This window comes from Ursus maritimus, unplaced genomic scaffold (assembly GCF_017311325.1).
Source record: "Ursus maritimus isolate PB19 unplaced genomic scaffold, ASM1731132v1 scaffold_24, whole genome shotgun sequence".
NCBI classification, from domain to species: Eukaryota; Metazoa; Chordata; class Mammalia; order Carnivora; family Ursidae; genus Ursus; species Ursus maritimus.
This window is the reverse complement of record NW_024424897.1, coordinates 24,461,761-24,484,371: the sequence shown is the minus strand read 5'-3', so window position 1 is coordinate 24,484,371 and position 22,611 is coordinate 24,461,761. Positions and strand designations below refer to the sequence as shown.

General features: G+C 56.6%; 1 protein-coding gene across 1 annotated transcript in view; it reads right to left on the bottom strand.

Moving 5' to 3' along the window:
• Positions 1-13,654: 13,654 nt before the first annotated feature.
• Positions 13,655-22,611, bottom strand: part of NGFR (nerve growth factor receptor) — a 23,889-nt gene continuing 14,932 nt past the window's right edge. The window contains exons 3-6 of the mRNA XM_040640793.1: positions 22,151-22,510; positions 18,280-18,532; positions 16,687-16,847; positions 13,655-15,985 (exon numbers count right to left, since the gene is read on the bottom strand). Of these exons, the coding sequence (XP_040496727.1) occupies positions 15,684-15,985; positions 16,687-16,847; positions 18,280-18,532; positions 22,151-22,510 (1,076 nt within the window). The 3' untranslated portion in view covers positions 13,655-15,683. The remainder of the gene's footprint in view (positions 15,986-16,686; positions 16,848-18,279; positions 18,533-22,150; positions 22,511-22,611) is intronic.

The window sequence follows — 22,611 nt, the reverse complement described above, 5'->3', positions numbered from 1 at the left end:
AGATATGCAAGCTGACTTAGTATTTGAAGATCAATTAATGTAATCCATCACATCAATAGGCTCAAGAGAAGTTACATTTTCATATTGATAGTTACAGAAAAAGCATTTGACAAACTTCAACACCCATTCGTGATTAAAAAAAAAAAACCCAACTCTCAGTAAATTAGGAATAAAGGGGCACTTCCTCCACTGGAGAAAGACATCTGCAAAAACCTATAGCTAACATCATACGTAACAGTGAGAAACTGGAAGCTTCCCATTAAGATCAGAAACAAGGCAAGGATGCTTCTCTCATCATTGTGTTTCAACGTTGTCCTGGAGTTCCTAGCTACTTCAATAAGACGAGAAGGAAATAAAAGGCATTGAGAAGGAAGAAATCAAACTTTGTTCATCGATGACATGATCATCTATATAGAAAATCTGAAAGAATTGATGATAAAACTCCTGACAGTAATAAAGAATTGCGGAATAGAGGGTAATGTACAACAGACAATCACTTTCCTATATACCAGCGATGGATTAAATTAAAAACACATCATCATTTACGTTAGCACCCCCCAAAAGGAAATACTTAGATATAAATCTAACAACACATGTGTAAGATCTATATGAGGAAATCTACAAAACTCTGATGAAAGGTATCAAAGAAGAACTAAATAAATGGAGAGACATTCCATGCTCATGGATTAAAAAGCTCCGTTTTGTCAAGATCTCAATTCTTCCCAACTGATCTACAGATTCAACATAATCCTAATCAAAATACCAGCAAGTTATTTTTTGGATATCAACAACAAGATTCTGAAGTTTAATGTGGAAAGGCAAAAGACCCAGAGTAGCCAGGTTGGTATTAAAAGAGAAAAGCAGGGGCACCTGGGTGGCACGGCGGTTGAGCGTCTGCCTTCGGTTCAGGGCGTGATCCCGGCGTTATGGGATCGAGCCCCACATCAGGCTCTTCCGCTATGAGCCTGCTTCTTCCTCTCCCACTCCCCCTGCTTGTGTTCCCTCTCTCGCTGGCTGTCTCTATCTCTGTTGAATAAATAAATAAAATCTTAAAAAAAAAAAAAGAGAAAAGCAAAGTCAGAAGACTAATAATACTTGACTTCCAAACTTAACTATAAAGCTATGGTAATCAAAGCAATGTGGTATTGGCAAAGAAATAGAGAAATAAATCAAGGAAAAGAATAGAGAGCCCAGAAACAGAATTATATAAATACAGTCAACTGATCTTTGACAAAGGAGCAAAGGCAATACAATGGAGGAAAGACAGTCTTTTCAACAAATGGTGCTGGAACAACATAGGCATCCATATGCAAAAACATGAATCTAGGCAGACTTTAAGTTATTCACAAAAATTAAGTACAAATGGATCATAGACCTAAATGTTAAATGTGGAACTATGAAACTCCTAGAAGATAGCATAGGAGAAAAGCTAGTTGGCCTCGAGTATGGTGATGAATTTTTATTTTTTTTTAAGATTTTATTTATTTATTTGACAGAGAGAGACAGCCAGTGAGAGAGGGAACAGAAGCAGGGGGAGTGGGAGAGGAAGAAGCAGGCTCCCAGTGGAGGAGCCCGATGTGGGGCTCGATCCCAGAACGCCAGGACCACGCCCTGAGCCGAAGGCAGACGCTTAATGACTGCGCCACTCAGGCGCCCCATGAATTTTTATTTTTAAAAAAGTTTTTTAAAGTTTTCTTTTTAAGTAATCTCTGTGCCACATCTTGGGCTCAAACCTACAACCCAGAGATCGAGTTGCATAGCTCCCCCAACGGAGCCAGCCAGGCTGATGACTTTTTAGATACAACACCAAAAGCACAGCCCAAGCAAGAAATCATTGATGAGCTGGATTTGATTAAAATTTAAAACTTCTGGGGGCACCTGGGTGGCTCAGTCAGTTAAGCATCTGCCTTCAGCTCAGGTCTTGATCTCAGGGTCCTGGGATCGAGCCCCGTGTCGGGTTTCCTGCTCAGGGGGAGTCTGCTTCTCCCTCTCCCTCTGCCACTCCCTTTGTGCATGCTTTCACTCTCTCTCAAATAAATAAATAAATAAATAATCTTTAAATTTAAAACTTCTCCTCTGTGAAAAGCAATGTCAAGAAAACGGGAAGATGAGCCACAGACTGGGAGAAAATACTTGCAAAAGACACACGTGATAAAGAACTGTTACCCCAAATATACGAAGAGCTCTTAAAAGTCCACACTAAGAAAATGAACCACCCGATTTCAAATGGGCAAAAGACCTGAACAGACACCTCACCCAAGAAGCTTTCCAGGTGGTAAGCAAGCATACAAAAAGATGTTCCACATCATATGTCATTAGGAAAGTGCAAATCAAAGCAATAGTGAGACAGCACTCCCCACCTATTAGATCGGCCCAAATCCAAACCACGGGTACGCCAGCTGCTGGTGAGGACGCGGAGCAACAGGGACTCTCATTCATTGCTGGTGGGAATGCAAACATGGTACGGGCACTTTGGAAGATGATTTGGCAGTTGCCTGATACTTACAGTGGCGGATCCACGTCATTATACATTTGTCCAAACCCATAGAATGTACAACATGGAACGTGAGCTCTAGTGTAGATATGGACTCTGGGTGACATGACGTGTCAGTGCAGGCTTATCCACTGTAACGCATGTGTGGGGTGGGATGCAAATAATGGGGACAGACGTGTGTTGTGAGGACAGAGAATATGTGGGAACTCTTGGTATTTCCACCCAATGTTGCTGTGAACCCGAAACTGCTCTAAAAAAAACTCAAGTGTCAATTACACACAAAGAAACAGAGCACTGAGGGCGGAAATTTTGTTATTGTTGTTTTGGGTTTAGAGGGGCGGTGCAGATAAAGAATGAATTCTTGTTGCATTTTGAGGTGTGGAGTTTGAAATGTTGGCATTTATAGGTAACCCAGAAATCGGGCCCAGGAAGGGGTGCTAAGGTAATAGACATGAGGGTCACCATGGCAGTAGATCCCATGAGCTAGGAAGACCGCATGGCCTAGAGAGAGGGGAAGGCCCAGAAGGGGACCCCGAAGCTCTGGCCTCGAGGACAGGTAACTGTGTCCTGGCAGCACAGGGAGGACAGCGGTCCAGCAAAGGTGAGGCCCTTAGATGCTGGGAGGGTGAGTCTCCAGAGGCCCCACTGAACCCCCACAAGGAGGGGGGCAGCTGCGGTGGGAGAAGGGCAGGGTGTGGTTGGTTGAGAGTGGGAGGGAGCACGGAGTAAACCTCTTTATCCCAGAATCTGGAGTTTGATGGGGAAGGTGAGAGGACAGAGGCCAGAGGGTGGCAGGGCTCAGAGAAAGTGTTTATAGGATGAGGGAAGTGGGAGAGTGTTTATAGACTAAGGGGACAGACTCGGAAAGAATCCAGAGCACAGGCAGAGGAGTAAGGGACTTTTTCAGGGCTTATTTCAATTTATTGTGGAGAAGGTATTATACCAACTCTTAAAACATTTTTTTTTTTTTGAAAACACCCATAATTACAGCCCTGAACTTGCTCAAAGGCTCCTCTTTCTTCTGAAGTCAAGAAGCTTTTCCTGGCAGAAAGGAAGGGGGTCCAAGGAGGTCCTGGAATCATCAGAAATGAATATAAACCTTGTGTCCCCCCATTTCCCCCTGGCCACTCTGCTCAGCGCACCCAGCCCTGACCCCGCACGTGGAGGAGGTGGGGAGGGTCCTGGCGCGAGTGGGGGAAACTGGGCCGTAATTGAATCCAGGGGCCCCGAGACAGAGGCCAATGGCTTTTCCCGGCCTAATTAGAGGGATTTTTTTAAAACCCAGGAAACAAATCCATATGGTCTGCGATTCGTTTCTCAGGCTCTTTACCCTCCTGAAGTCGTAAATGTCGTGGGCTTTTTAGCACCGGAGCCTTGGGAAGGGGGAGGGCCCCCAGGCTTAGGTTTCTCAGCGGGAGCCCAGTCCAGGATCTGGGCCCCCAGGGCCGGGGTCCTGCCCGCCCCCCCACCTCGGCTCCCTCTGCTGGTCCTGGCAGATGGCCTCCATCCCCCACCCACGCAAGCCTCCCTTTCTCCCTCAGGCCTTTCCTCCAGCCAAAAACACTCCCCCCCCAACCCAACCCTTCTTCGCTGCTGACCAGTCCATCCACATGGCCTTCCCTCTGCCTCCCCCATCCCCTGCGCGAATGCCCACCACTCTTCCTCTCCGTGCTGTCCTCCGTGGGGGACCTGTTTCTACCATCAGACTGGCAGCTGATCAGAGGCAAGAATCATGCCTTTCCCATCAGTCTGGGGGCTTCTTTGCAGTTGCTTGACACGTTTTAAAAATCTGCTCCGAAGAGCCGAAGACACTGAGGTTAGATCTAAGGGAAAAAGGAGAGATCAGAGCTTTGCTGTTGACACAGGGACGGTTCAGAGTGCGAGACAGACTGGGACCAGACCCTTGCACAGCCTTCCACGGGCCTCACTGGCTGCAGGGGTCCTGGGTCCTCCCCACAGAACCAGGGCAGCATGGGAAGGTGGGAAGCTGGGGGTGGGGGGTTGCTATAAAACCGACAGAACCTCCTCTGGTCCGTGGCAAGTGACCTTGCTCGGGGCCTTCTAAGCTAGGAGGTCAGTTTGGGAGAACTGGGGTGCATGAGGTGAGGTTGGGGGCAGGCCAAAGGAGTCTGCCTTCTGCCCTGGAATCCTCCAGAACTTGTTAAGCTTTGGGAGTTTGTTTGCCTACATTCCTTGCCCTTGAGACCCCTGCCCCCAGGGGACAGTGACACGGGTCCAGGGTATTTCAAGGCCAAAGTCTCAAATGGGTTCCCATCTCTGCCATCCACCCACGGTGTGACCTTGGGAGAGTCACTATACTCTTTGAGCCTCAATTTGCTCCTCGGCACGGTGGGGTGGTTGTGCAAATAGCTGTTCATCAGGCACAGCACGAGGTGGGGGGGATTCATCAGCAGGAACCTGTCCCTTGTTCCCACAGAGCTTACGGTTCAGGTGAAATGAAGGGACCTTAGCAAAAGTCTACAAGGGGTTGTGTGGGGGGCTTGGTGGGGGAGAGCAGCCCGGAAAGCAGACAGGTGTCTGATGCATTAGTCTCCACTGCTGTGTCAGCCAAACTGCGAACTGCCCCCCACTTTACTTCCCCCCACCCACAGCCTTCCTCCAGCTCCAGCCCGGAGGCCCAGGCTCCGTCCGTCTTGCAAACGGGTGTCTGTGGGTGGCTTCTCCTTCTCCGCATTGTCAGCCAAGAATGGGGGAAGGCGAGAGCTGCCGGCCTGGCTGGAGCCAGAGGGACGATCGTGAATGGCTTTTGCCAAACCGTGTCAAGCTGGATTAAATCACAGGGCTGGCCTGTGTTAATGTGCTTCTCTTTCGGCTCTCTCTTTCTCTCTCTATCCAAGTACCATTCGGGTTCCCCTTGAACGGCAGCGTCCTCACTGGGTGGTGTGAGGTCTCCGTATGGAAGTGGGTCCAGGCAGGTCGAAGGGAGATGGGCTGGGCTCGCTCCAGGGAAGAGGAAGGTAATGGGCATCCCTGGGCTTTGGGCTTTGGGGCACCTCGTGGGCCCCCAGGTGCTGGGGGAAGGGGAACACAGTGAGGATGGGAAGGGTTGCAGAGAGGAATCAGCTTAGAATTTAATAAAAGATTTTTTTAAAGCTATAAAGATATAAATCTAATAAAAGATACCAAGCAAGGACCCCCAAATGGAGTAAGGTCCTTTCTATGCAAAGCGCTGAGGAGATCCTGGAGGCAATGGGAGAGGGAGGTCCTGGAGGGCTTCCTGGAGGAGCTGGAAAGGGCTGGGGAGAGGGCCCCACAGGCGGCAGGTGCACAATAAAGGCCTCACGAGGGGAGTGTGGCCTGTCCTCAGGGAACACAAGTCACCTGTCAGGCTGCACAGTGGGAGACAGGCTGGGAGGGCAGGGTGGGGTTCCTCTGGGACCTCCGGTGCCAGGGGGGTGGTGATGACTCAGCTAGCCGCGGCGCCCCAGCACTGTGCCAGCTCGAGCCTCCCACGTGTTAACTTCAAGCTTCGCAGCAACTCTCCCAGGTGGATGCCGTCTATTTCCATCTTACGGCTGAGAAACAAAGGCCCAGCCAGGATGCGTACCGCGGGCCCCAAGATCCCAGAGCCAGCACGTGGCAAGGCTGTGGTTTGAACCCAGGACTGTATGACTCTAGAACGCACTTTCTTTCCACTTGCTTCCGTGGCTGATGGAGCCCAGATGCTCAGCAGCAAGGCTGGGAGGAGTGTTCTGGCGGGGCCATGGAGCCTTCATTTTAGGGGCCCAGGGACAGTCCGTGAGGGGCTGCCCAGTGGCTTCCAGCAGAGCCCAGGGTCGGGAGGGGTGGGATGTCTTGAAAGGACAGACTTATCTGAATCCCAGATTGAGGTCTCAAAGCCCCGAGGAGTCTCCTGGGCCGGCTGAGTGACCGGCAGAGAGGTGGGCAGGTGGCGATGCGCAGAGGGGACCATGCACAGGGTTAGAGGTTGGCCGTGCCCATTTGCCCCCTCCACCAGGGCTGGCGGTGTTGGTGGCAGTATCAAGGTTAAGACACCAGGCTCTGAACTGGGATCTCCTTTCTTCTTCCCCTGGTGGCTTCCAGCTGTCCCTGCCACTCCGTGGGAGGGGGTAGCGGCTTCTGGAAGGGGAATGAGCCTTTGGAAATATTCGAACGGGGCCAGCTTATTTTCACCCTCCATCCTTCTGTCTGAATTCCAGTCCCCGCTCTGGGCTCCCTGCCTCCCCAGACCAGCCCTTTCCGCCAGCCCTTCTTCGATGGAGATTCTTTGTTGACGGAGGGCTGCCTGGCATTGAGGTACCAACTCTGAGAGTGGGTCAGCCTGAGACAGCCTCTATGCCAGTCTGCCAAGCCGACTTCCCTCCTATTAAGGGCAGTGCGCTCCCAGGTGGGGGAGCCAAGCCCCCACCCCTGGCACCCATGCTCCCTCTTCTGTCCCTTGACTAGCCTGCACCTGGTGCTGGGGGGCAGGGGGAGGGGATGCCCCGATCTGGCCTGGACGGCAGCCTCCCACCCCAGGCCTGCCCCTCGCCTGAGTCACTGTTCTGGTTTGCCTTGCTCCGGGGCTTCTGGCAGCTTCCCTGGAGAGGCGCGAGGCAGGCCTCAGCCTGACAGGCATGTGGCACTCTCTGGGCACGTGCCCAGCCCATGTGTGACCCCAGGAAGGGGCGGGCCTTGGTGCCCAGAGCCGGCCAGGTGGCTTCTGCATGAATCTAATGTCATACTGGCGGCCTTTCCACTCCTGTGCTGGCTTTCAGCCGGGCATCCCCCTGGAAGGGCTGGCGCGCGGCACTCGCTCGCAGAGCCCAGTGGCTGCTTAGTTAAGACTCCAAAGAGGTGGCATTTTGACAGGGGATCTGGGTTGTGGTTCTCCTGGCAGAATCCGATCCCAGTGAGATTTTCAGACGATTTCCTTCTTCCTTTTAACTGAACTTTGAGCTCCTTGAGAACAGGCACTGGCTCTTGCCAAGTAATCCTGCCCCGGGGGCAGGGAGATGGATGTGAGGGGGAACCAAGGAATGGGTGGGGGATAGAGGGCGAGATGGTTGGGGTGACAAGAGGGGTAGGGCCCTGAGGACCAAAGCACACTCCCCTTTGCTGGCCTGGCCCCTGGAGGCTGTGGAACATCACACAGAGGGGCTGGGCTGATGGAGCGGGGCTTTGGAGTCCAAGAGGAGAGGGACGGCTCAAGGTCAGCCCTCCTTGACCATGGAGATCTCCTCCTTCCTCCTCCTCCCCACAGTGAAGTCCCTCCTCCGGGCAAACCCTCTTTCCCCTCTCAGCAAAGCTTCCAGGAGAGTTCTATAGGGGCTCCACTGTCTCCCCTGCCGCCTTCTCCTCCGACAACTGCCATCTGTCTCCTGCACCCCCTTCTCCAATCCAGTGGCTCATCCCAGTTCCCTCTGCACCCAGGTGTCCCCATAGCACTGGCATTGGGAATCACCTGTTCCTCCTCCTGGTAACTTGCTCCTTTCTTAGGCTTCCTTGATGCTGCAAGGTCCAGGCACTCACTCACTGGCCCTTCTCGATCATTTCTGTCTCCTTCTTGGACACCTGAGCGGGCCTGTCCCAGGGCTCTCTCTCCCTCTGTCCAGCGGGGACCTCACCCAGTGGCTGGCAGATGATTAAAACATTCCACTGCAGCCGTGGAATTTGCCTGCTCCTGACATGTATAACCAAATGCCTCCTGCCTTTCTCCCCTGAATGGCCCCCAGGCTTCTCACACTTAACGGGGAATGCAAGATCTTCCAGGAAAGCCTGCTCCCCCTGGGGCTGCCCACTCGATGAACAGCACCCTCGTGCCCTCGGCTGCCAAAGCTGGAGACGGGGGGTCACAGAGACTCCGCTCCACCATGCTGTTTCCCATCTGATCCCGTGCCAGTGCGAGGTCATTCTCCCTTCTTAGTATTTCCTGAGTTGCTCCCCTCTTTTCTTCCCCACTACTGGTTCTCCTGCCTGAAGCACCAGCCTCCCAGCTGGGCTTCCTGCCTCTCCTTCCTGCTTAAATAACCTCAGTAGCTGCCCGTTCAGTCCAAATTCCTCAGGCTGGCACTGGGGCCCCCGCTAGCTCTGGCCTGACCTTCACCTTGTTCCCATTATCATTTATGCCGGTCAGAGTTAAGTCCTCCCTGCTCCCCATTCTTTTGCCTTGGTTTTCTGTTTTCTCTCCCCACCTTTTTTCCACCCCCTACAACCCAAATCCTGCCCATCATCAAGGCTCAGGTCAAAGCCTCCCCTCCAGGTTCTTCCTCAGGTCCCTGCAGCCATGAGGACTTTCTCCACCTTCGGAACCCCAGTGCCACTTGGTTGCACTTGACCTCAACACCCCTGTTGTTTCATGGCGATTCTTACTAGAAAGAGGCGCTTGGCTCTGGGCGTGGAGTCTCGTTCTGGTTGCCTGGAGAAGAGGAAGGAACTCAAATGCTGAGCTAGAATGGGGGCTATATTTGTCCTTTGGGGGCCCCCCTTTTGGTAACTGTACCTCAATCTGCCCCCCCCCAGTCCCCATGCTTCAAGAGGGGCGACACTCCTGCCTCAGGGGGTGGGTGTGACCTCCACCTTAGTCAATCGGTGATCACCATTCCACCGCCACGGGGATGGGCCAGTCGGAACCAAGGGTGCCTGGAGACTTTCCGCGGGATTCTAGAACTGAGGCGTTCTCATTCTCCCAGGCTTCGACCCGAAGCTGTGCAACCATCTTAGCACCACAAAGGAATCGTCCAGGGAAGGAAATGAAAGCAAGAGAAGGGAGAGGGAGAAACGAGGTCCTGGGATGTTGTTGGAGCCTCTGAATCACGCTGGGCCTAAAGCCGGCCCTACCCTGGACCTTTCCTTCCGATGGACAGTACATTGCCTTAAACCACCCTGAGTTGGGTTTTCTCCCTCTTGCAGCAAGAATCTGAACTGGTACGCAGGGTGAGGAGAGGGGAGCTCCCAGGTGGCTGGCTTCCCGGCTGTCGGCACCATCTTCCAGAAGGTCGCGACTGTGTGGCCTCCGTGGGCTCCAAGGTTGACCAACGGAAGCGGGGCTGCTCCGTGCTCCTGGCCCGCACCTCCGGCCCTGACTGCTGGCATCCCAAGGCCCGTAGGAGTAGAATGAGAACCATCTGGACTGCTGATTGAAGCCGTAGGCCCCGGGGGTAGGGCTGGGCCCCTGGAATGTGGACGCTGAGCCCCAAAACCCCGGCTGGAGAGCGTTGAGGGCTTCTCAGGGGGATGCTGGGCTCCCACTGGATGCCGCCCATGGACCACCAGATTCAATGAGTCACTCGAATACGGGAGGGGGACGGAAGGATTCCCAGACTTTTCCAAAGAGAGCCTCAGAGCAGGGAGGAGACCCAGTCCTACCTTTCCCAGGAAGCCTTTGGGAATGTTGCTGGAAACAGCCGGATCGGGGATTGCTGGGAGGGAAACACGGGAATTGGGAAGTGCCCGGATGCTGTGGGAAGAGGGTTGGACGCAGGGCCCTGGGGAGATGGAGGGTGAGAACTGGAATGTTCCTGAGTCTTCTTCCCTGACAGAGCCCCAGGAAAATGCTCCTGGCATCTTCCGACGTGGTTGGGGAACTGAGCAGGTAGAATTGGGGTGTGGAAATGGGGACCACTGTGCAGAGCCCTAACTTTCAGTGGGGCCTGGGAGGAATCCCTTGCACGTGGGGATGAAGAGGGCCTCCCTCTCAGCATCTCTCTTGGGAAGAATACTGGGTCCCCGTATGCATGAGGGCATTACCCCAGAGACCATCAGGGCCATGTGCTGAGAAGTGGGGGACTTTGCTGCGGCTGGAGAAGGCTCTGGAGCCTGGGGCAGGGCCCAGAGCAGGCAGATTGCTGTAGGGAGCCTGGCCTAGCTGGGAGGCCAGCATGACGGCAGGGTGTTGGGGGCAGTCAGAAAAGAGGGGGCAGGAGGCCGAAAGTGCCCCCTTTGCCTCTGCTCTCCTGCACCGAGAAGCCTGGGGGCTCAGTTTGTCCCCTGGCCTTCTGCCCATCGGCTGCCACAAAGCTGGGGGAGGAATCTGCTTTGCATTATTGGAAGAGCTGCCTCCCCCAGGCTTATGGTCAGCAGACCCCCCCCAGCCTGGAGCGTCATGGGAAATATCTTCTCCTGACCCCAGCTCTGGCCCAGCCCCCTGGAGCACTGGCCTCCAGGCTCAGTGGCCCTGCCACACCCCTCCTCACTGGATGAAGAGGACTTTCACAGGCTTCCAATCTCATCTCAGCTTCACTGAACTGGATGAAAGAGGGGAGGGAAGCACTAGGGGTAGACAAGGGGCCCTGATGGGCAGGCAAAGATGAAGGGTCCCATCCTCTAGCTTAGAGAATGAAAGAGATAAAGGGAGGTTTCCCAGCCTGAGCAGAGAAGAGAGAGGCCATGGGGATGGGGGTGGGGGTGGGAGGGGAGAACTATAGGTCTCAGGGGCCTGATGACATGGGAAGAAGCAAGGCAGGCTCTCTTGGTCCTCTGAGCCTGCTGGGGGCTCCAAATGAGTCCCTCGTCTGGGAGGTATGACTCCCTAGAGTTGGCTGCCCAGTGTGGGGACCACCAGCCACACGCAGCTATAAGCACGTGGAACAGAGCTAGTCCAGACTGAAATGCGCTGTAACTATAAAATACACACTGAATTTTGAAAACCTAGTAGCAAAAAAAAATTAACATATTCCATTAATAATTTAAAAGTATTGATTATATGTTGAAATAATCCTTTGGCTATATTGGGCTAAATAAAATATGAAGTTCCTCTCACCTGCTCCTTTTTACTCTTGTAATGTGGCTACTAGAAAATTAAAAATCAGGTATATCCAATATTTCTATTGGACAGTGCTGTTTTCGAGCACATTCACTCATTTATTCCACAAATTTTTGTTGGGTGCCAGCTCTATGCCAGGCCAGTGCCAAAGATTAGAAGGTGAGCAAAACCAGACCCTGTCTCTGGATTCCTGGCATTTACAGTAATCAAATAATCACTCAAATGGACCCTGATTGCAAAAAGCTCTGAAGAGAAAGAGTGGAGCATGATGTCCTCTGGATGTGGAATCAAGAAACCTGATTTGGGTCTAGAGAATGGTGAGAGCTTCCCCAAGGAAGCACTTGGGAAAGAAGGAGCAAGTGTTCCAAACAGAAAGGACAGCATGTGCAAAGGCCCTGTGGCCAAAGGGAGCAGTGAAGCTTGAAGATCAGTAAGAGGGCTGGAGTAGGGGAACACGGAAGGGGATGAAGGTGGCTGGAGCAAGGCAGTGAGTGTGGAGGAGTTGGCAAGGGCCTCACACAGCCCTCTGAGGGCCACATTACAGATGCGAAGCTGATGAGCAGTTTTGCCCTTGTGGGGGAGTTAGAGAAGGAGGGTTGGAGGTTAGGCTGAAGGAGAGCAGAGAGGGTTTCTCCACAATGTGCTGGGGGAGGGGGCGCAAATCTGTGGTATGATGGCTACAAGCTCTCAGCTCCGCTACCCCCAGGGACCCTAGGCCAGTATCAGCCCCTTCCATCCCCCGTCCCAATTCTACGGGCTCTGAGGAACTTTTCCCAGTGGCCTCTTCTCACCATCTCCGCAGCTTCCTTTCCTTCGGGCCGCCACTGACTTCCACCTCCCCGCCTCTCCTGCCACCCCCCACCCGCCCAACTTCAGCCAGAGCGATTGCTTTCTCAGATGAAATCTGTCTGTGGCACCCCCCTGCTTAAAACTCCTCAAGGGCTCCCCAGTGTTCTCAGAATGTAGTCCAGACCCCTTAGCCTGTCTCTTTGTAAGCCCTTCCCCATCTGGCCCCGCTGACCTTCTGCTCTCTCCGGGCTCCAGGCAGAGGAGCCTGCCCGGGCCTTCTGTGCGCTCTGCTGTCTCTCTCCTTGGGGCCTTGGCTGAGCTGTGTCCTCTGCCAGGAACACTCTCCTCCCCCAGCCTGTTGACTCCACTCATCAGGAAGGGCTCAGCTTCAATGTCCCTTTTCTGACAAGTCTTCCCAAGCCTCGGGGGGGAGGGCAGGCTGGGGCGCCCCGCTCATCCCTAGCAGGGCACCACGTACCATCCAGGGCCTGTCTGCTGTCTCCCCATCGGGATTACAGGAGTGTGTCTCCCTGGGTCCCACAGGCAGCGTCTGGCTCTCCCCCACCAAATTAGAGACCTTCCCCCCATCAGAATGGGGGCTCTCTTAGGGCGGGAATTGAACCTCCCTCATCAGATTAAAGGTACCCAAAGTCTGGGACGGTGTTTTCTCCAGCAGACGGGAGGCTCCCTCAAGTTAGAACCTGTCTCCCCATCACACTGGGGGTTACCCAGGTACCAGTGTTTTTCTTACCTACTCTGAATCTCCCCCCTCCACCTGCGCTCCTCACAGCCCTCACAGATGTGGAGGGGGTGGGAGATGGAAGACAGCTCCCCCCTCCGCCTCATGCCTGACCCTTGGCCGGGGCCCGGCTAGCCCCTGCCATGACCCTGAGACCAGGAAGGTTTGTTTGCTGTTCTTTCCGGGAAAAGCAAGCCTCCCGTGGCCTTCCCCAGCAGCCACAAGCCAGCCCCACCAGAAGACCCGGCCAAGTGACCAGCAGAGGCTGAGCTGCTCTGACCGGCTGCGGGACCAGCCTCGGAGAGGGGCGCAGGCCTGGGGCCGGGACCCCTGCCGCTTCCCCGGGCCAGGCGGGGCTCCAAGCCAGGCTGCCAGGAGCCGGGGTTGGGACCTGCCCCAGAGAGCCGCCAGGGAGGGGCCTGCCTAACTGCGGGCCAAGCAGCGGGACTCCTGCCAGGCCATCTGGAGCCAGACCCTGTGTGTGCGTGCGTGTGTGTGGGTGTGCGTGTGTGTCTCCCAGGCCATGTGGGTGGCTGGGAGCTGCGGGGTTGCGACCCGGCCCTCCCAGCCAGCCCCTGGCTCCCCTGTGGTCAGTTTTACTTCTGACATCTGGTCAAGTTCACAGCTGGCGGCTTCCTGCGTGGTCATTTTTCACTTTTCCTCTCCAAAACCTGGGGGCAGAGGGCCCCCACTCCTTCCCTCTCCCACGTCAATAAACTTCATGGCTACACATGTGCATTTGCTTGGTATCGGTGAAAACTCCCCATTTTGGGGGGGGGACAATAGGACAGGAACTCACCAAATTAGAAATTATACCTGGGTCCCCCCACTCCCGCCACACACAACCCCCACAGGCTCCAATCACATGTGTTTCCAGAAAAATCTCTTTGCACTGGTTTTCTTTCTTTGCTATTATAATGTTCATCATTTATGTTTTATGTGTAGGTTTTAGGAAGGCCCAAGAAATGATTACACAGGATGTAAGGGGGAGGTGACAGGGAGTCTGGAGCTCGCAGCCCCCAGCTGGGGGGCCAAAAGGGCTTCATCTCGGCCCAAAGGGAGGCGGAAGGGGCCCCAGAACCAAACACATGCTAAAACATACTTGTAGTACCCCAACCCCCTCCCCAGCTGCTGGGGAGGGAAATAAATACACTCTGATCTGGCTCTCCAGGTGCACAGGTGAGGGGCCAGCAGGTGAGTTTCCTCCCCCCATCAGATTGAGGTCACAGAAATGCCATCTACTTACAATGCTCCCAGTCCCTTACACGGAGCTGGGAGAACCCTGGGCAGGGGAGGGGGTGGCCATCAGCGCACACCCTGCTTGGGGCTTGGGGCTCGGTCATGCTAAATAGAGGGGCGCCACACTCATTCCAAAGTCAAGCAAAACAGAACAGGCCAGAAGGGACCTCATGAGACCTCACGGCCCCTCTCCGGCACCAAGCTAGGGAACAAACAATCCTTCGCAGGGTCCTCTAAACTTGGGAGAGGCCCTCCGCGGGCCACAGTCTCCCTCAGTTCCTTCTTGCTGCGTTCCCACACTGGTCCGCTTTTCTTCACTGCAACCGTCGGAGCCCAGCCAAACCCGTGCTTGCAGGAAAAGGAAGGACAGGCGGGGGGGAGCATTCCTCCACGTGCAGGCCCTCGGAAGCCAGACGCCAGCTCAAGCCTCAGCCGTCCTTGGCCCGCCAAGCCAGGGGCGAGGGAAGAGGGCAAGCTGAGTTCAAATCCCTTCAGTGTTTCTCTGGCAGCGGCCCTGGGCAGGATCCAGTCCCAGCCCAAGAGAACTCGTGGAGAAAAGCAGGATTTCTCATCCTCTGTGTGTGTGTGTGTGTGTGTGTGTGTGTGTGTGTGTGTGTGTGCGCGCGCGCGCGCGTGTGTGCGTGTGTGCATGTGTGTGTTATGTGTGTCTGTGGATCTGTTTGTCGCAGGTCGGGGCCCTGAGTCCCTAACCCCCAGGGCTGGTTTTGAAGATCCTGCCCGTGTTGGCTCTGGGGCTGTGCCGGGACGGAGGGTGCCTGCAGGCTGGGCCATACCACGGGTGCCACACTGACACGCCTGAGCGGCACCCCTTTCCACAAACCCCAAACCGTGCTCGATCCAGTCCGTCACTGACCACGATGGATCAGCACACCTGGCCTTGGGCGAAGCCTCCCATCTCCACGGGGGTTGTACGGGCCTGAAGACGGTGGAGGGCAGACTGGATTTGGCTTTGAGACATTTCCCAGAGGGTTGCCTGCCCCCCTCCTCCCCCACCCCGCCCGGCTCCCTGCCCTCAAGCAAACCTGAGGCCTGCACCCCCTAATTCAGAGAGTGGGGGGCCAGCCCACATTTGTCCTCCCCATTGGGAGTGGCTTTGGGCAAGTCACTCCCTCTCTCTGGGCTTGGCTGTCCTTACGTAAAACAAAGGGCGTGGACTAGACTTCAAAACCCCCTTCCAGCTCTGACAAGCCTCGGGTAGTCTTCATCTTGGGCCAGAGAGGAGGGTGAGGGGGCTGAGGGAGGATGTAGGCCACAACGATGGTCCCTCATTCCCCAAGTTCACAGTGTAGAGCCCATGGCTCTGGTTCCTCAGTCTCTCCCTTTGAGTCTCTGGGGCTTTGTCATTGCCCCCAACACCATCCTTGGTGTCAGCCCCTCAGGCCTGACACCTGCTGGGGTGGGAGGGGTTGGCCCACCTAGAAGTGTGGGGAGAAGGGAGCAGAAGATGTAAGATGTGATGGTTAGGGGCAGGGTGGGAGAGGCAGCAGGGGCGCTTCTGGCGCTGGAGACAGTGATCAGAAGCGATGGGGCCACACGGGAGCAGGGACAGGGCTGTGGTGGAGGGGCCCGGGCTCCGTGGCCCTGCCCAGAGGAGCTCAGCTCTGACGCTGGCCCGTGGGGGTGGCTGGAGCATCAGTCGTCGGAATGTGGGGGCAGGGCAGGGGCTCCGGGGCGGCTCACACCGGGGACGTGGCCGTGGACTCGCTGCACAGGCTCTCAACGATGTCAGCTCGCTGGATGCGGCGCAGGGCGGCCAGGAGGGCGTCGAGCGTCGCGCTGTCCTGAGCGGCCCAGCTGGCAAGCAGGGCTCGGACGGGGCAGGCCTCGTGGGTGAAGGAGTCTATGTGCTCAGGCTGGTAGCCCAGCTCGCCTGCCAGGTGTCGCCAGGTGTCCCCCGCAGAGCCATCGAGCAGCTTCTCCACCTCCTCCCGCTTGGCTGGTGGCAGACTGCTGTACAGACCTCCATCCCCCTTGAGGGCTGCCAAGAACCCAGGGGGCATCAGAGGCTACCTCCGGACCCCCTTTTCCCTGCAGTGGGTATGGGGGCCCCGGAGGTAAGACCCAAGAAGGGCTGAGGCATTCCTCCTCCCAGGGTGGGGAAACCCCAAGGGCCCTGAGGCACAGGGATAGCCAAGAGGAGGTCCTGGTTGGGAGCAGGGCTGTGGAGGGGCCGGGGGTGCTGACTCACACCCCCTCTTGCCCACAGCTTCGGCACTAGGCCCACCATCTCACCCCATCTCGGCCCCGCAGCAATTAGTCAGGGGGGGCTGTGGGGGACATAGGACTTAGTCCCAGACTCCAGCACAGCAAGTGTCCTGGAGCTGGGCTCTGGGCCGCTAATGAGGGTCCATAATTAACTACTTGTTCCCCAGAAGTGCAGGGCAGGAGGCTAATTGCAGCCACTTTGGGGAGTAATTAGCCCTAGGGGGGACAATTAGCCTGATGAGTCTGGATGCTCCAGTTTGTCAAAGCTCCCCTCTCCCACATCTCTCCACTGGAAAGACCTCTCCTCCCCGTTCGCTCACCCTTGCTTCTCCCATCCTACACAGACACCCGGTTCCCTGTGAGCCAGCCCCTCTGGCAGTCCTTCCTCCAGTCTACCCTGAATCACTCCCTTCCTCCCTACCTCAGCCCCCCCGCCCCCCCCACCCCCCCACCCGGCCCAGCCTCACTGCTTACCCTGGCCTGCGGCCGTCTGAGTGTGGGGCTGCTGGTCATGCAGGCTCTGGCTGTCCACAGAGATGCCACTGTCACTGTGGAGCTTTTCCCCCTCGGGCGGGGGCGTCTGGTTCGCAGGCCGGCTGTTGGCTCCTTGTTTGTTTTCTTTACAGCTGTTCCACCTGGAGCCAGAGGACAGGCCCCGTGTCAGGTGCCTCAGGGATCTGTGCTCTGGGGTGTGGGGGCCCGGGCCCCCTCAGGTGTGCAACCCCAGCCCCCCAACCAGAACACCTATGATTCTTCTTTCTCTCCATCTCCGCCTGCCCCTGGCCTGTACCGAGAGCACCGCGCGGGCGGACCGGCGCTCAGGGCTCGGCACGCACCGTGAAGGTTCAGCGAAATGTTCGCGGAATGAATGGTGCCTCCAGTGATTTCTCAGGAATTCCACGGTTCCCAGTCTACCCTGCTAAACTACTCCCACATGTGTGCGGGGATAGACACAAGGATTTCCTCGGCTATTATTGGCAATATGAAAAAGCTGAAAACAAATCAAACATGCATCTACAGAAGACTGTTGAAATAAATTAGGATGTGTCCATACACCGAGTGAGCGGTTACCAACAGTGAGAGAATCCGTTACGTCCTGGGGAAAGCTCTCCCGAGGGAGATTAAGTGAAAAGGTGAGCTGTAGAGTATGGATAGTATGATCCCATTGATGCTTAAAAAAAAACAAAAAAAACCCTGTGTGTGTTTACGTACAACTATAAAAAGTTTTATGTACATGTGTTTATAAAGGCACAGAAAATGGCTGGAAAGGATCCATTCCAAACAGATTCCAATGAGGAGAGAGGTAGGATTTGGGCAGATAAAAGAGGGCTTTTACTTTTTGCTTTACAAGACATCGGTCTTGTTTGCATTTACCCAAACAAGCATGTATTACTTTAAAGATTCTCCTTTTAAGAATGGAAAATGCGCTGAAACATTTAAAACACTTTCGGGGGCGCCTGGGTGGCTCAGTCGGTTGAGTGCCTTGGTTTTGGCTCAGGTCATGATCTCAGGGTGGTGAGATGGAGCCCCGCGTGGGCTCTGAGCTCAGCGTGGAGTCAGCTTGAGATTCTCTCTCTCCCTCTCCCTCTGCTCCTCCCCCAGCTCATGCACTCTCTCTCTCTCTCTCTCAAATAAGTAAAATCTTTAAAAATAAATAAATAAATAAATAAGTAAAACACTTTCCAGAAGTTCTTGCACATCCTGAATTTCTGGGTGTGGGTGCCACAACGTCCCCAATGTGACATGGGAAGGAAGAGACACATGCACACATCGGTCACTGGGGGTCAGTGGGGTTTGACGGCTGAGGGCACAGGTGGCTGGTAAAGCAAGCTCGGTGTGCCTTTGGGGGTAGGGAGTCAGGGAGGGGAGCAGTATGGGGGCGGGGAGGTGCTGGTGCCAGAGCAGGACAGAGACCACCCCACTCCCCTGACATGGGGCTGCTGGAGGTAAGGATGATTGTGGTTTGGGGCTGAGTTTAAAAATGTGTGAATTTTCAGGTCAAGGTCGCAGTAAAGCCCTCCTTGAGAGCAAAGACCCTGCTCTCTGCCCCGTGTCCCCCTCTCTCACCTCTTGAAGGCAATGTAGGCCACTAGGCCCACAACCACGGCGGCCAGGATGGAGCAGTAGACAGGGATGAGGTTGTCGGTGGTGCCTCGGGTCACTACGGGCTGCGAACTGCCCATCACTGTGGTCACCACGTCGGCCACGGTGCTGGCTATGACGTCTTGCTCTGGTGGTCCCTCTGGCTCCTCCGTGCTGGGGGCGGTGCTGTCTGAGCCCTCCGAGGGTGTGGACCGGGTAATCCAACGGCCAGGGATCTCTGGGGGAAGGAGCTACAGGCGTGAGGGCCCGCTCCCCCCAACCTCTGCAAGCCCCGCCCCTGCACTTCCGACCCACTCCGGGACTTCTTCCCCAGGCCCTGCCCCGCGCCAGGGGCTACTGTGCCCAGCTATCACACACAGGCCTGAAGGCCGGGATTATGTGTATGAGTCATGATGGTGGAGAAGAGCAGGGGCCTGAGTCCCCTTCGGCTCTGTCACTGACAGACTGTGTGACCCTGGACGGTTCCCTTCACCTCTCAAGACCTCCGTTCCCCATCTATAGAATGGGGATGCTAAGAGAGGTGGTCTCTAAGCCCCCTTCCATCTGAGGTGAAGCTGTGACCCTACGACTCTCTTCTGCCTCCCTGGGTCCCCAGAAGCCTGGCATGGAGGCAAACATGCGAAGAAGAGAGAGTGGGCACCAGGCGGCCTCTAGCTGGAATCACTCTGGGAGAATGTTGTAACCTCCCTCGTCCCAGTTTGTCCCAATGGCCCCAGTCATCCCAGTCTCAGGTCTGGACACAGAGACACCTCCCCGCAAATCAGCTCCCCAAGAACTGGCACTCAGCCTCCCTTCTGGTCTCTGATGTCCTAGCGCTCAGCTTGGACAGGGTAGGGGGCGCCCAGCTGGCTTGCTTCCCTCCAGCCGGTCCTTAGCCAGTGAAGCCTCTGTTTCCTGCCCTGTGTGCCCCCCCAAACCAAACCATCTGATCTCGCCACCCAGAGAAGACAGTGTTGGTAGCCCCAAGCCCCCCTGGGCGGAAGCAGGCTGTTGGTGGGGAGGAGGCCTCCAAAGAAGGTATTGCCCGCTGCCTGAGGGGGGAGGTGGGGAGGACTGTGCCTCGCCACCCACCTAGGCCCTTTCATGTCAGTGGGCACTGCCAGCCTCCCCAACAGGGGACCTGGCACCTCCTGGCAGCAGTGGGTGGCATTTTCCATTCTGCCGCCCAGCCAGGGGCAGTCCCAGGGGCGGTGGGCTCCAGACAGCCTGGGGGTACCTGTCTGGGCAAAGGTGCCTACCCCATCCGTCCTCACTTCCCACGCCTGGGGCAGGGAGGGGAAGCAGACAGGACATGCCAACGGGGTGAAGGGGAGGCCCTTTGCTCCCCAGCTCAGCCCTGCCCCACTCCCAGTTGGCCCACCCAAGTCGGAGTGGAAGCTGCCCCCTGGTCTCTCGGGCCTCCTCGGCTCAAGACAAAGATGGTTCAAAGGCCCCCATTTTCAGCACCTTCTGAGGGGTAAGGCCCCCAGATGGGAATCTGGAATCCATCTGGCTGGCACTGGGGAGGGGGCTGCCATCTGTTGCCCCATGTTCCCCCTCCCCCAGCTCAGTCCTGGGGGGCAGGGGTAGGGTAGGAAGTGGAGGAGACACAGCCCTGTCATTTGGCAGCCCCAGACAGGGTGTCGCACTGGGGAGGGTCTTCCCTTGCCCTGCTAGGGGACTGGGCAAGCTGGTGGGGCCGTCTGAGCCCTGAGGCTGAGAGACAACTGGCTGGACCACTCCCACCCCAGAGGCTGAAGGTACGTTGGGGGGTGTTGATGAATCAGGCCATCATAGAGATTCCAGAAATCTCAAATGGGAAAGACTGACAGTGGGCATTAAGGGACAGACCAGGCTGAAGACAGGGCCGTCCAGGGCACTTTCTCCTCATCTCTCCAATCCCCTCTGGGGCAGGGCTGTGGGGGGCAGCGTGGACAGAAGGATGAGATCCAGATGTGGCCATGTCCACCAGCATTCCAACCCCCTAAGCCCTTGGCGAGTCCTGACAGCCATTTCCGGAATGGGAGCTGTCAGACTTGGGGGTGGAAAGAGGGACCAGGTTACTCCCAAACCCAAATTTCGCTGGGGCGAGGGGTGGGGGGGTGGTACCCTTCTGCCCCAAGGCGGAGTGAGTCACCATGTTGACACCTGAAATGTATATGCAAGGAAGTACAGTGCACTGGAAGGGGGGGCACCCAAGCCACGCATCCAATTCCATTTCCTGAAGTGTTCCCTCTGTTCCCAGCAGACATTTAACCCTTCAGAGGCTAGAGCAGGAACAGGACAGGGGCAGGACGGCTGGGAAAGTAGGGTGGTATCTGAGAGCAATCTGTGAACGCGTCAAAAGGCAGGACCCACCCCTCCCCCAGCCACCACCGTTCTTTGCTCTAACCGCACCCCTGACTAAGTCCCCCCACTGGCTGGTCCGGACTTGCCCGTGAACTGTGCGGCCCGCCTGCCTGCTGCCAGCTGCTGAAACTCCCTCCCAGCTCTGCCCTGTGCCTGACGCCACTTGCCTGTCTCCTGGCTGAGGGCAATTGCCACCGGAACCACTATATTCTGGGCCCCACTCCCCCCCCTCCCAAACCCCATGCAGGAAGCTTCACACGCATACCCGGCCTCAGCCCAGTTTAACCACCCTCCCCACCCTGAGCTCCCCAAGCCAGAAGCCAGGGATCACGGGATGTGGAAGGCAGGCAGGCTCCCCACGGCAGGGGATCTGTCTCCCCCATCTGACTGGGGACTGACTGAAGGCAGAGGCTGGGCTGCCTCCACCAGAACAGGGGACCTCCTGGGAACTAAATGCTGGGACGTCTACCTCATCAGACTGGGGCAAGGGCTGTCTTTTTCCATCAGATGTGGGGCTCCCTGAACGGGCTCAGAGGGAGGGCACCCTGAGGGAGAGGTACCAAAGGAAAGCAGCCAACTAGGTGCCCAGCCACAGGGGGATGGACAGAAAGAAAGTAAAGGCGCCGTCACCCTCTCCCTGCAGCAGAAAAGCCCACTCGCCTGCCTGCAGAGCGGATGTCACCAACCAGAATCCAAAACAGCTCTGCCCCAGCCGCCATCCTTCTTCCTCCTCCCACCCAGGAGGAACTGGGTGCACTCCTTGGGGCCCCATGCCTGGCGAAGGTGAGTGCACCCAGTTCCTACCCACCCTGGGGCCGACAGCCCTCCATGTGCACTGGCCTCCTCCTTGGGCTCCCGAGCCCTGGGCCTGCTGCTGCCCTCCTTCCTCTGGGCCCTGAGGGCATTCCCTGAGTCCAACGTCATCCTTGGCTAAAGGGGAACAACCATGGTAAACCACGCACCCAGACATCACCAGTCAAAGTGGGCCAGCCACCTTCCCTAACCCACAACATCCCTGAAAACTGTATGACCCATGAGGAAACTGAGGTCCAGAGACAAGAGCGACCTCCCTACCATCACTCAGATAGTGACAGGGCAGATTGCTCCCCAGGTCCCAGGGCCAAAAACCACCGTGGACCCAGACCAGAGCCAAAGAGGCCCAACTCCTGAGGGTCCTCAAGCCCCTTTTTCCAGCCCAGAGAGCCCTCTCCAGGATCAGGGCCACGGTGGCCACCTCTGAGCTGCTATCTGCTGCCCATCCAATCCCGAGCTGGCAGCCACCGATGAAGAAAGCCCTGGCCACTGAGTTGGAGCGGAGCCGCCGCCTGGGAGGAGGACGCGGACTTTCCAAACACGCAGTCCACGGCAGGACACAGTGAGAGGGTCCTATGGGCCTGGGGTTTCGGGGAGGCCGGCTGGAGGCCAGCGAGCACGCCCCCAAACCCCCTCCTGGCCGCCCCCGGCCCTCCCCGACCCCCAGGGGGCGCCCTCGGCCCGGCGCGCTCACCCTCGCACTCGGCGTCGGCCCAGCGCGTGCACTCGCGCAGCTGGCGCTCGGTGTCCTCGCACACGGTGCAGGGCAGGCACGGGTCCACGTGGTTGGCCTCGTCGGAGTACGTGCCGTCGGGACACTCCTCGCACACGGTGTTCTGCCGGTCCTGGCACGAGAACACGAGGCCCGAGCCCGCCTCGCACACGCGGCACGCCTCGCAGCGGCCCGTTGTCTCGTCCTGGTAGTAGCCGTAGGCGCAGCGGCACACTGCATCGTCCGCCTCCACGCACGGCGCCGACATGCTCTGCAGGCCCACGCACTCGGTGCACGGCTTGCACGGCTCCGTGGCGCTCACCACGTCCGAGAAGGTCACGCCTGGGGGCAGAGGGACACGCGGGGCAGCCGGGGGCACGAAGTTCGCCGCCCGCCCCCTGGGCACCTGGGAGGCAGAGGGGAGGCGGGGGGGGGGGGGGGGG